Source organism: Hyperolius riggenbachi, chromosome 3 (assembly GCF_040937935.1).
Source record: "Hyperolius riggenbachi isolate aHypRig1 chromosome 3, aHypRig1.pri, whole genome shotgun sequence".
Classification (NCBI taxonomy): Eukaryota; Metazoa; Chordata; class Amphibia; order Anura; family Hyperoliidae; genus Hyperolius; species Hyperolius riggenbachi.
The window spans coordinates 225,578,233-225,591,923 of NC_090648.1; the positions used below are offsets into that span (position 1 = coordinate 225,578,233).

The following is a 13,691-nucleotide window of genomic DNA, read 5'->3' on the forward strand; positions in this document are numbered from 1 at the left end:
GGGCTTACCTGGGGCTTTCTCCAGCCTTCCATAGCCAGTGAGGTTCCTGGCATCCTCCTGGCGGCTCCGGGTCATGCACCGACTTCGTGCAAAGTTGCGTGTGCTCACCCCTGCTGCATACCTATCACGTCAGCACACCGGCCGCCATAAGAGTCCTGAGCATGGGCGGTTCTCTAAAGACTGAACCGAGCAAGCGCAGGACTCTTATGGTAGCCAGCGTGAAGACGTGACAGGTACACAGCGGGGACAAGCACGCATGACTTCACCCGAAGTCGGCGCATTACTATATTATTATATAAGCCACCAGTGGGACCGCGGAGGGGGCTAGGAGGATGCCGGGGACCTTGCAGGCTACGGTGGACTGGAGGAGGCCCCAGGTAAGTCCTGTTTTCTTTTTTAGCACACAGCTCATGGTCCCTTTAAGACTGAACTCCAGACAAGCAACCAAATATATGGTAACAGTGTTTGTGTAACAGACACACACATCTAAAATTCCACCTAATAACTGAGTAGGAAGAATCCCAGACATTACCATTGTTTGAAAACGCATTTGCAAGTAAAAATCCTATTTTGGAAATGTGGTTACATGACATCAGCCTGGCTGATCTCCGCAGACAAAATGATCATAAGTGCCCCCTGCATATTCGTGTCCTTCCACTCCCCTTCATGCCCCCAATTGGCAGAGTAAGCACAGCTGAGCTGTGTGGACAAATTCTCCTGACAACACTGTGTCGGAAGTCCTCTTCCTCCCTGCAGTCACTCGTTGTATGCTGCCCCCGTCCGGCTCCTGATCAGTAACCAGAGGAGAGCAACAATGGCAACACTGACTGTGCAGTTGCCAGGAGAAAGAGGAGAATTGACTCATCATTAGGCTACAGCTTTGTTGATTTCAAGCAGGGGCAATGGTGGGGCCAATGACAGAGCAGTTTCTGACAGGTGGGGTGATGAGGGAAAAAATGCACTTGACTGAGATGATCCAGCACTCCTGATCTTTCCTTAAAGCAGACCTAAACTGTTTCATATGAGACAAAAACAGAGAAATCCACCCTGTGTGTGTTTACAGAGAACAGCCTATCTAATTCTCCCTTATATTTAAGTAATCAGCAAGTGTAAATTAATGCTGTCAACTCTAACTGAACTGTGTTGAGGTTCTGTGCTAATATGTAAACACAGGATGTTAAGCCTTTCTGTGCTCCCAGGAAACCAGGAAGTAAACATTGCAGGATCTCTGTCAAAGTTCTATAAACTGTAACAAAGAAATGTTTTTCTTTAAATGTTATGCTCTTGTGTCAAGGTCCTGTTGATCTCAACACCAGTGATTGGTGCATGCCTCGATCAGAGACTTTAGCAGCGCAGCTTAATAAATCAAGTCCAATGTCTGAGGCGAATCCATGCAACCAGGTTATAATTTCAACAAAACACTCTGCAGTGTCTACTGCAGTTGAAACTCCCTTCATAGAAATTAAATGCTCCATCTTGGTTAACCTATCAACCACCACCAAGACTGACATATAACCCTCGCATCGTGGCAAGTACACAAAAAAAATGAGTGTAAACTTGTCCCATGGTCCAAAAGATATGGGCAGAGACAATAACTCCCATGGCCTTGTCTGGGGCGTCTTGAAGCTAGTACAGACATTACAAGACAAAACCAGTCTTTCATCATTACGGGACCCCAGAAATTTCTTCTAATCAATTCCAATGTCTCGGCAGCCCCAAAGTTACCGGCTAGCAAGTGATCATGATGGAACTGCAGAACCTCCACTTGTAATTCCTCAGGAACAAAAATCTTGGTTTTGGCTACGATGAAGCTATTCCTCGGATGTAATCCTGATGAAGCTTTTCTTTGAATGTAATCCTAATGTAACGGTCGGAAGCAATTTTTTCATTACTTCTTTGATTCGTGAAAGTAACTCATGCTGAATCATTAAGAAATGCTTGGGTAAAAGGAAATTCGCCTCCTGATCAGTTGAGGCCTCTTCATTAAACATCCTAGACAAGGCATCGGGTTTGGAATTTTTTGAACCAGGTCGGTAAGTAAGATGGAAATCAAACCTGGAAGAGAATAGAGCTCATGTAGCTTGGCAGGGTCTCAGTTTCTTTGCAGTACAAAGATATTTCAAGTTCTTATGATCTGTAAATATTGTCACTGGGTTTTGTACTCCCTTCTAATAACTCCACTCCTCCAGAATGGTCTTAACTTGTGATCCCCAACATCATTTCTTTCTGCTGATGAGAGTTTATGAGGGAAAAAGGTCGAAGGATGAAGTAGAGACCGAGGCCTAACTTTGTGAGACAGAATTGCCCTTGATCACCTTTTCAGAAGCATCTACCTCTAGTACAAAGGTTAAAGCAGGATCCGCATGACTAAGTAATGGAGCAAAAACAAATGCCTTTTTCATTTTATCAAAAGCCAATTGAGCCTTTGTAGTCCATTTGAATGACGGATCCTTCTTGGTAAGTTGAGTGATTGGAGCCACAATTGACGAAAACCCTTTGAGTAATTTTCAATAAAAATGAAGCATTGTACGCCCTTTTTATCTGCGGGAACTGGCCAATCCAATACTGCAGACACCTTCTGGGAATCCATAGCTGTGCCCTCTGGAGACATGCAAAATCCAAGGAATTGAATCTTCACTTTCTCAAACTCACATTGCTTTGCTGTAGCGTACAGCCCATGTGTCCCAAGCACCTTCCTGACATGATCCCTATGCTTAGTAAGAGTTATTGAGAAGATTAAGATGTCATATAAATAGACCACCATGTAGTCATCCAGAAAATATAGTTCACAAAGTGCTGAAATGTGGTGGGAGCATTGCAAAGGCCAAACCACATCACCATGTATTCAAAATGGCCAAAGAGGGGACGAAAAGCAGTCTTCCATTCATCTCCTTCTCTGATGCAAATACGATTGCGGGCTCCCCGCAAATCCAATTTTTTTAAGCTGCTCAAACCTATGGAAAAGATCTGGGAACAGGGGAAGCAGATAATGGTTCTTGATTGTTATCCTATTTAACTCCCAAGATTCAATGCACACAAAGAGCCATCCATTTTCCTTACAAAGAAGATTCCCACTCCAGCAGGAGACATGGAGTGCTTGATGAACCCCCTTTTTACATTTTCATCAATATATTGCTTCAAGGCTTTCAATTCTGTTTCAGATAATGTATAGGTCCTTCCAAGGGAATCTTGGGTCCAGGCAAAAGTTCAACGGGGAAATTATATATGCGATGAGGTGGATGTGTGTCTACTCCCTCCTTATCGAGCTTGCCCAAACATTCATGATATGCAGCTGGAACCATAGCTGCCTTATCAGAGTTGATACTTAGCATCACGCCATCTAGAGGAAATCATAATCTTGATCAGTATTGTAAAAAGAATTGAACCACTCCAGTGGTCCAATCAATGCAAGGATTATGGCCACGGTACTTCCAAAAATAGACTGATGGGTGAATGAAATAAGATCGAATTGCAGATACTCCTTGTGATTTTCATGTATTGTTACCAACAAAGGTGCAGATTGTTGTACAATGGGACCAGTTTCCAGAGGAGATCCATCGGCCAAATAAATCATCACTGGACTACTTCTAGAGACAATTGAGTTGCCAATTCTGGGCAAAGGTTACATCCATGAAGCAAGAACAAGCCCCAGAGTCCACTATGGCTCGAAACCTCAACAGGTGTGGTAAGTCCCTGCAAAGTAAGCATGAGGTAAACATGTCACTTAAAGAGAGTCTGAAGCGAGAATAAATCTCGCTTCAGACCTCATAGATAGCAGGGGCATGTGTGCCCCTGCTAAAACGCCGCTATCCCGCGGCTTAACGGGGGTCACTGATCCCCCAAATCCCCTCGGTGCAGCGGGGGAGCGCTTCCTGGTTGGGGCAGGGCTAACCGCCGCAGCCCTGCCCCACGCGCGTCTGTCAGCGCGTATCTCCGCCTCTCCCCCGCCCCTCTCAGTCTTCCTTCACTGAGAGGGGCGGGGGAGAGGCGGCGATGCGCGTCTGATAGACGCGACTGGAGGTAGGGCTGCAGCCATTAGCCCTGCCTCCAAGAACGACCAACTATTGCGGGGGTGGGTTTGGGGGTGAAGGGACCCCCGTTTAGCGGCGCGATAGCGGCGGTTTAGAAGGGGCACACATGCCCCTGCTAACTATGAGCTCTGAAGCGAGATTTATTCTCGCTTCAGAGTCTCTTTAAGAGGATGCCTTCTTACTCTCGTGCATCAACAACTTACATCCCGATTAAAAAGGCAAGCACCTTTATATATAAAATATATATATATATATATAAAATATATATATATATATAGGCAGATGATCCCCCTTAGTGTATATATAGTGTATTAGGCTGCTAGTTTCCCCTTTAGTTAGGCAGCAGATTGCGCCCCCCCCCCCCCAATCGAGCATAGCATAGGAGGGGGCCTTACTTTTGGTGGTCATTTGGGGAGCATGAGAGGAGATGGCCAGGTCTCATCTCTCACACAGGACTCAGGAGGATAGTCGCAGGTCAGGTTAGCAGCCGGCACACGTGCTGCGTGCTTCAGCGCTCCTGGCTGGCTCCATCCATCCTATCACGGGGGCCGAGCGCCAGGCAGAGTCTCGCACTGACTCCAAGAGGCAGCTGCTGGTCTTCGACCCCATCTCCCCCAGCGGCAACAGGGTGCAGAGCCGGAGGGAGAGGCACTAGCCCAAGCAGCAGTCGCCGCAGCACAAAATAAATATGCGGCCAGGGCGGCAGGAGCGCGGCGCCCCCCCTGGAAGCCGGCGGCCGGCGCCCTGAGCGATCGCTCTGGTCGCACAGGTCAAACGCTGGCCCTGGGCTGGACTGACAGGACTGGCTGTTAATAGGACTGACTGATAACAGGACTGACTAACAACTGAACTGACAGAAATGGCTGATAACTGCATTGACAGGACTGGCTGATGGCAGGGTGAACTGACAACTGGATAGACAGGACTGGCTAAAGACAGGGCTGACTGACAACTGGATTGACAGGGCTGGCTGAAGACAGGACTGACTGATAACTGGATTGTGAGGACTGACTGACAACTGGAATAGTGTCCAAATTCACGAATGGTGTGGGACACAAAGCGACTGTCCAAAACGATGGAGCAGCATTGAGTGCCACCCTGGCCTTTGTGCCAGTGCAGTAGTTCCCTCCCCATTCCCGGCTACAATTTTTTCTGAGAAGCGCACGCTCCAAAGAGCGTGTACCCACAACTAGGGAACAACGTCCGGACTGACTGATGATCGGACTGCAAAAATAAATAATCACCATATTTATAAAACAGCAATTAGGTGATGTTCAGTTTCCATTCTCCATATGCTTCAATGAGAACGGAGGAATGCTTGTTTCAAACACCTCTGCGCTACTTATAAGGTTCGATTAATCTTCAATAACACAGCAATGTTGCACAAAAGTCGCATCGCACCATAATGGTGTGGTGTGCCCAAACAGTGAGGCACATACAGTATCATGGAAGTATGCCACGCTGCCAATGTAAACGTGCACATCACATCGGTAATGCTCGATCGGCGGTGGAACTGTACATTAATGGCCACCTTTAGGCTACATGCACACTAAGGCCTATTGGGCTTGATTCACTTAAGCGTGCTAAGTGTTAGCACGCCAGTGAAAAACCCCTTAGCATGTGCAAAGTGCCTTTGCACGCGCTAATATGTGCGCAAAACTTTGCATGCGCAGTTTAAGCACTGCGCGGTGCGCACGAAACGTCGCACCGTCCGTGTGCAAAATAGCCTGATAAGCACACTTTGCACGCGGATGGTGCAACGTGTTGCGTGCACCGGTGCGACGTTTCACACACACCAAATAGCGCGCTATCAGTAACAGCTTTGCCTGTGCAAACAACTTAGCACCCTAGTTTGCACATGCAAAGCTTTTTTTTAGGCGTGCTAACTGTGTTAGCAGCACGCTTTCGTGAATCAAGCCCATTGTGTTGCAACTGGAAATATAATCGCATTGCGAACACAATACAATTATATTGCAATGGTACGTTAACATGTTAGCAGTTTGGTGGAATCCATCAGAATAATGTGAGACATGATGCACAGTCGTGGTGAAGCATAGTTTTTATGTACTATATGCATCTCACACATAACACACAATGCGATTTTTTACCTTGTGTCGCGATCCTGTCTTTACAAGATGTGAAATGCCCCAGTGTGCAAGTAGCCTAATAGGGCTAGCGCACACCTGACACATTTACCATCTTCTTATCTATTTGTAAAGCTATGCGCACACGCTTTATAACGCACCTTAATCGCCATTGCTCAAACGAGATTTCTTAGCAAAAAAGAAACGTGTCTTTTAAACAATGTTTTCCACACACACACCAATATTCCAAATGACTGTGTTGATTGAATACTGCGCATACAAGTGGAATTGAAACTTCACACAACATGCGTGCATGCTATGGAGCAATGTTGTTTAAAAGACATCGTACAATTGGATCAGGCAGAATAATTGATATAGGTCGTTTGTTGTTTAGTGACATTTTTACAAATTTATCATCCAATATAGTGATATCTGTCATTTCTCAGACATATCAAACGACAATTATCTAGTGTGTGCCCTTAGCTTACCTCTCTAAATCTTTTTGTGTGTCCTGTAATGCTCTGTCAAGTCACTATATTTCTATCCCTTTTTATTCGCCTACTTTAGCGAATTCTGCATGAGTCAAATCAGTTCAGCCTTCCTGTTCCACATTTTTTTTAAACAGCTCCAATGTCTCTACTACCACACCTCATTCACTACAAGTGTCTCTCCTACCACACCTCATTCACTAGTGTCCCATGTCTCCTTGCTTTATGCTTCCCTGTGTTAGTGAGATTTTCTTTTTGTCAATTGAAGAGTTGCATGCATTTCCAGCCTGCTCCACATAATCCCCTCATAGGACTGCACCCATGCACTGCTTGCTATCACTCACTAGTCATTGGCATGTTAAATCTAACAGGCACCTATGAGGGAACTCTACTCATGGCGTCCCTAGTGACAATGCACTGAACCATGAAAGACTAAGCAATAAATATGCACGGTCCATGGTGGCATTGTAAATCTTCTCTAACCATGACCCATGATTCCAATTCATCATGCAGTAAAAGGCAGTGCAGTGTCAGTGTGTGAACCTATGACTTATTACGTGACCTTTCTTCTCCATCTTTCTATAGTAAATCATGACCACACATCCTCACCTCTCCTGCATGTTATAATTCTACCCTGCTTGCTCTGGTACTAGTGCACGATGCCACCTCTCCCTGCTCTCCCACATTACGTGCTGTCTCCTCTCTGGCTTGTATGCAGTAGTCTCCCGTATCTTGTCCTCTATCAGGTGCCCCCTCCCTGTTCTATGCACGAAGTGTCTCTAGCAGCAGCTGTCTTCCATAGTTTCCCGCATGTCTTGCTGGCCATGAATGCACCTGCTATATACAGCCTCTCCTGTATTACAGTGTCTCCTCTCTCTCAGGCTCTCTCCTCCCTCACTATGCTTATTGGATATAGATTCGCCTCTTTTGTGTCTTCCTGCTAAATGCAAAATTTGGTCTGTTTCCCTGTGTGAATTAGACGCAGTGTTTCCTCAGTAGTCACCCCCTCGTTTCTAACATGCGGCTCCTCCGCACGGCTCAGTGTTTGGAGGCGAGCCCTTCCTCTCACTTCTTTCCTCGCCGCAAGAGGTTTCCCTTGGTCAAGCCATGCCGTGCATATGCGGAGTCTGAGGCGGCTTCTCTCTAATACATGCAGTCTCCCCATTACCCCCCTGTATCCTCTTCTCTCTCACTCACCCCCCTCTTCTCTCTATTACATGCAGTCTCCCCATTACCCCCCCGTATCCTCTTCTCTCTATTAGATGCAGTCTCCCCATTGCCCCCCTGTCTCTCCTCTCTCTCACCCCCCTCTCTCCCCCTCTTCTCTCTATTAGATGCAGTCTCTCCGCTCCTCCCCCTCTCCTGCTCATGTTGTGTCTCCGGTTCCTGAGCTCCCGGAGCGGACCGGACCCCCCTCACCCAGCCCCCCCCAGGGGCCCCCGAGGGACCTCGGGGCTCCCCGCCACCCCCGCTCTCCCGGGGGAGACCGAGACACCCCGGAGCAAGTTGGACGGTCCCCCAAGAGAGGGAGAAGCCCCAGCAGCAGAGGCAGACCCCCCAACCTCAGAGATTCTCCAGACTCAGAGCGAGACTTCCCCGGCAGCATCAGGGGCATCTCCAACGGGGAAGACAAGACCCCCACCTCCTCCACTGACACAGATACCCCGACTGCCGGCAGAGGCACCCCGAATCCAGACACTCCTACTGGAGACACCCCGAGCAGAAACTCCCCCATCACCAACCCTGACAGAGGCTCTACTGCTGGGGACCCCGAGCACGCCAGCCAAGAAGACCCCCGGCTCAGAGACAGAGACCCACCCGGCCGGCGCATGGAAGAGACAGCGGGGAACGCGGTGATCATCAGGATCGGCATCCCGGACCTGCAGCAAACGGTAGTGTAGCTATGTGTGTCCTGCCTGTCTATCTGTATGTATGTATGTCCTGCCTGTGTGTCTGTCTGTCTTTCCTGTATGACTGTGTGCCCATCAATATGTGTGCCTACCTATATGGCTGTCTGTCTGTCCTGCCTGTACATGTGTCCTGCCTATATGTGTGTGCCCTCCTGCCCTGGCAGTGTGCTGGATGTGCTGCAGGTTTGTGCCCAGGGCTTGCTGTTACACTGTGTGGGAAACTGATGAAGCTATGGATCGTGATACTACATCTGTATACCTGTTCATATCATGTGCAGCTCCATAGAGCAGGGATGCTGTATGCAATCCATATGTGTAAGCCGAATGTTCAAGCAAAAATCTATCTATGGATGCTAGCTGCAATCATCTAACTATCAATATCCAAAATCATTTCTGTGTATCTGTCTATCTGTGACATGTTTTACATATCTGTTTTAAATCTAAGTTTTAAATCTTAGCTTTATGTAATACCTGTTTTGAATGCAGCTACTGTATATTCTGATGCTGTAGGTTTTACACTTCAGTGTGTGTGTGTGTATGTATAATATATATATATATATATATATATATATATATATATATATATATATATATATATATATCATACAGCACATCGAGCAATGCCTACAGCCCTGGGTATTCACACGCAAATCTATCATCTGGTACATTTGTTGGGTCAGTAGGTTCATTGGATAGCAGTGCTTGACTACAGGGGCTATTTTGTGCTGAGAATTTGCAGTGCCTGTCCTCAGAAAATGGCAAGTGCAGTAGTTAGCAGCATCTGGCCAAGTTGTGTAGTAGACTGAAGTGCTCTGCCAAGAAAGGGAATAGTGCAGTAGGCGCAAGTGCCAGACCATGATGGTTATTAAGTGGAACAGCAAGATGTGAATTACACGTACATTGATCATGCAGTTCATAGCACATATGCACAATTCAGGTTGATGCAAGGTAAGGTAGTAATGGTAATATAATAGTACATTGCTAACCACCTGGGCTTTGATTAACCATGGTTCTTGCACTAGATTGCAGTGCCTGAACACTGCATGTCTTATGCTGGAGATGGCAGTGCTTGGAGAGATTTCACTGTTCCATTATGCTTGCATCATGATCATTGCAATCTAATTGCCTTTACCTTAATATGTGTATGGCAAATTCCCAGTGCCTTTGCTAGTGCTTGATGAGAAACTGGATGGGGCCGTGTATTGCCATAGCAGTGTTCTCCATGGCAATCCCAACAAGCATTGCTTTATCCTGAAAATGCATGGCAATCCTTCAGTATGGCAATATTACCATGGTATCATAAGGCAGCAGATTTCCGACTTCATAATTTTAGCAGTGCTTCAGTATGGCTTTGTACATAACAGGGCTTCTTTATGATCCTGCTCTGGTGAACTGCAATAAAATAGCCAGGCACCACTGTTTTATTGGGATAATGAGCACCAATAGTGTCAATGTAATGCTGTACTATGGATGAGGGTTTTTTTACCATGATCGTGGTGAAGGCAGTTTTTCTTGTGATATTGTTGTGCCAAATCAGTAGATCTGTGATTATTTGTAACATACAGAAACCCATCCCAGCATAAGTTTAGTTTGCTGTAGGTACACCTGGGAAAAATGTGCTTATTTGCTGTGGACTTGTACAGATTTGACATTGGTCTTTGCTCCATCAGTCCTTAGTGGTAGTTCCTACAACTTCATATACATATAACCATATGACATATGGTGGTATAACATTTCATATGAACACTTCATATTTTACACAGCAAGTTATCTACAACTCACCTGTATAACCCAGATTATATGGTTTCATAGTGCTGCTGTGATTGGTGGTGCTGAACATCATATTACAGTCCATATAAATGCATCTCCACCATGATACTGTAGATGGCAGCAATCCACCGTGATGTTGGTTTTGTGATGAGCAGTGATTCCTTATAATTCTGTAGATGGTATCTTCATGCTATGCCTGGTAAAGCGTTATACTGTAAAGAGCATTCTGTAGAACTGGTACTGTACCAGGCATTGCAGATGGCAGGGCTTATCTGTGTATTTTGCACAGGAAGGCAAGTCATAGGGACTCATTCATCCAGGCAGGTGCATAGAATCCTGGGACAGCAGTGGAGTTCCAGGCAGGCTAGTTAACGCTATGCATGTTGCATAATGCTGGAGCTACAATGTGGGCCTATTGCAAAACACACTGTGCTCATTTTTTATAGAATGAAGAAAGTGTCTTTAAATAACACGGACAGTGCTTTAACAGGCAGTAATGACATTTTTCATGATTACCTTCTTGGGTGAAATTCGATAGACACATCCAATTTTGAATGGCCAATCATTGGCCAATTTTACCTCTTCCATGTAGTACAGGGGTGTCAAACTCAAATGCTTAATGGGCCGACATTGAACACTGGAGCCAACCTCTTGTCTACGTCTAGTGGCCTCCTCCCTCCCTTATAAATTTCCCTGGTGTCTAATAGCCCCCTCCCTCCCCTAAACTGTTCCCTGGTGTCTAGTGCCCCCCTCCCTCCTCTATACAGTTCCCTGGTGTCTAGTGACACTCCTTCCTCCCCTGTACAGTTTCCTGGTGTCTAGTGGCTCTCCTCCCTCCTCTATACAGTTCCCTGGTGTCTAGTGGCACTCCTTCCTCCCCTATACAGTTTCCTGGTGTCTAGTGGCCCTCCTCCACACTCTTATACAGGTCCCTGGTATCTAGTGGCTCTCCTCCCTCCCGTATGCAGTTCCAGTTCCCTGGTGTCTGATACCTCCTCCCTCCCCTATACAGTTCCCTGGTTTCTAGTTCCCCCCCTCCCCTCCCCTATATAGTTTCCTGGTGTCTAATAGCCTCCCCTCCCCTAAACTGTTTCCTGGTGTCTAATAGCCCCCCCTCCCCTAAACTGTTCCCTGGTTTCTAGTGGCCTCCTCCCTCCTCTATACAGTTCCCTGGTTTCTGGTGCCCCCCCTCCCCTCCCCTATACAGTTTTCTGGTGTCTAATAGCCTCCCCTCCCCTAAACCGTTTCCTTGTGTCTAATAGCCCCCCTCCCCTAAACTGTTCCCTGGTGTCTAGTGGCCCTCCTCCATTTCCTCATACAGTTCACTGGTGTCTAATGCCTCCTCCTTCCCATATACAGTTCCCTGGAGTCTAGTGGTCCTTCCTCATCTATGCAGTTTCCTGGTGTCTAGTGGTCCTCCCTCCCTCCTCCATATGACTTCCCTGGTGATCTAAGGCTTCACCTCCAGTATAGCTTCCCTGGTGGTCTAGAGTGGACCAAACATAATGCAAAGTGGGGAAACCACTTGGGGGGCCAATTTGATTGCTCTGAGGGCCAGATCTGGCCCGCTGGCCGGAGTTTGACATTTATGATGTAGTACAAGAGCTTACTTGCACAATCTGTTCATAGTATTCTAAATCTGTTGGCCCTCATACTACATGGAGGTGTTAAAATTGGTCAGTGATTGGTAAATCAAAATTGCATGTGTATATGCACCTTTTCATGTAGCGGTGTCCCATGGTGTCATTCAGCAATCTTCTGTGTTGGACTTTCAATCAACCAACACAAATGACTGCGGTGTCTGTTCAGCGGTCAAGTCAGAGCAGTCATTGCTACAACTGTCAACCAAAATGGTTACCAGTTATCAGTTTGGTTAACAGAAATTAGACTTCTGTACGGTCCTTATAGGTAACAGCTTTTAAATGAGAGTAGGATTCTAGTTGCCCTGGGCTACTGCTTGACTAAAGCCTGGTACACACTTTCAATTATGATTGGCCAATCATTTACCAATTTTACAACCTCCATGTAGTATGAGGGTCAACAGATATTGGGCTTGATTCACTAACCGGCGCTAAGTGTTAGCGCCGGAGTAAAAAGCCACTTAGTGCCCGAAATGTAGCTTTGCGTGCATAAATAGCACCGCAAAGCTACATCGCCCATAAGACCACCCACATCACGCGCAGCGCGGCTGGACAGTAATAGTGCGCAATGAGACGTTATCATCGCACCCGCTGCCTTGTAAACGTCGCATCCGTTGCATCAATGCACCGCTTCGGTGGGCACCCAATGCGCCAGGCAGAGGGTGCGACAATAACGTCGCACCATGCGCTATTACTGTCCAGCCGCGCTGCACGCGATGTGGGTAATCCTGTGGGCGCAAACCACCTAATGCTGTGGTTTGCGCCCATAAACTATTAAGGCCTCCCAACCGGCTTAGCGCCGGTTAGTGAATCAAGGCCATTATATACTATGAGCAGATTGTGTATGTAAACCCTCATAAGACGTTAAGGTAAACCCTCATATGACGTTATGACGAATTGAAGGCGTGTACCAGGCTTAAAGGTACATACTTAAGCCCCATCTACACGATACGATTCTTTATACGATTCAATCACGATTCTATTTACGATCCGATTAAATCCGACATGTCCGATCAGGATTCGATTCGATTCAATTCGATTTGCCATTGCAAGAATCGTAATTGAATCGTATAAAGAATCGTATCGTGTAGATGGGGCTTTACATCCAATTTATATTGGCCAATTATTGACCACTTTTACCACTTCCATGTAGCATAAGGGCAAACTGATTTTGAATATTGTGAACAGATTGTGTAGGTAAGCTCTCACATTACCTGGAAGTGGCAATATTGGGCGGTCGTTGGCCAATCACACTTGGATGTGTGTATACACCTTAAAGATGCCCACTAATGGTGCAGTGAAGAATCTCCCAAGCAATCAGATAAATGTGATCGGAAACAGCATTAGGCAGCGTCCCTTCCTCAATAAACAGCATTAGGCAGCGTCCCCCCTCAATAAACAGCATCAGCCAGCGCCCCCCCTTAATAAACAGCATTAGGCAGCGTCCCTTCCTCAATAAACAGCATTAGGCAGCGCCCCCCCTCAATAAACAGCATTAGGCAGCGTCCCTCCTCAATAAACAGCATTAGGCAGCGTCCCCTCCCTTAATAAACAGCATTAGGCAGCGTCCCCTCCTCAATAAACAGCATTAGACAGCGCCCCCCCACCCCCTCAATAAACAGCATTAGGCAACGTCCCTCCTCAATAAACAGCATTAGGCAGCGTCCCCCCTTTAATAAACTGCATTAGGCAGCGTCCCCTCCTCAATAAACAGCATTAGGCAGCGCTCCCCCCTCAATAAACAGCATTAGGCAGCGTCCCCCCTCAA

The 13,691-nt window shown here is 46.7% G+C and overlaps 1 protein-coding gene across 7 annotated transcripts in view; it reads left to right on the forward strand.

The window, feature by feature from the left end:
* SHANK3 (SH3 and multiple ankyrin repeat domains 3) overlaps positions 1-13,691 on the forward strand; it is a 597,458-nt gene that overhangs the window by 174,222 nt on the left and 409,545 nt on the right. For all 7 annotated transcript variants that reach the window (XM_068275859.1, XM_068275860.1, XM_068275861.1 and 4 more), the window contains one exon: positions 7,938-8,495. In XM_068275859.1, coding sequence (XP_068131960.1) covers positions 7,938-8,495 — 558 coding nt within the window. The remainder of the gene's footprint in view (positions 1-7,937; positions 8,496-13,691) is intronic.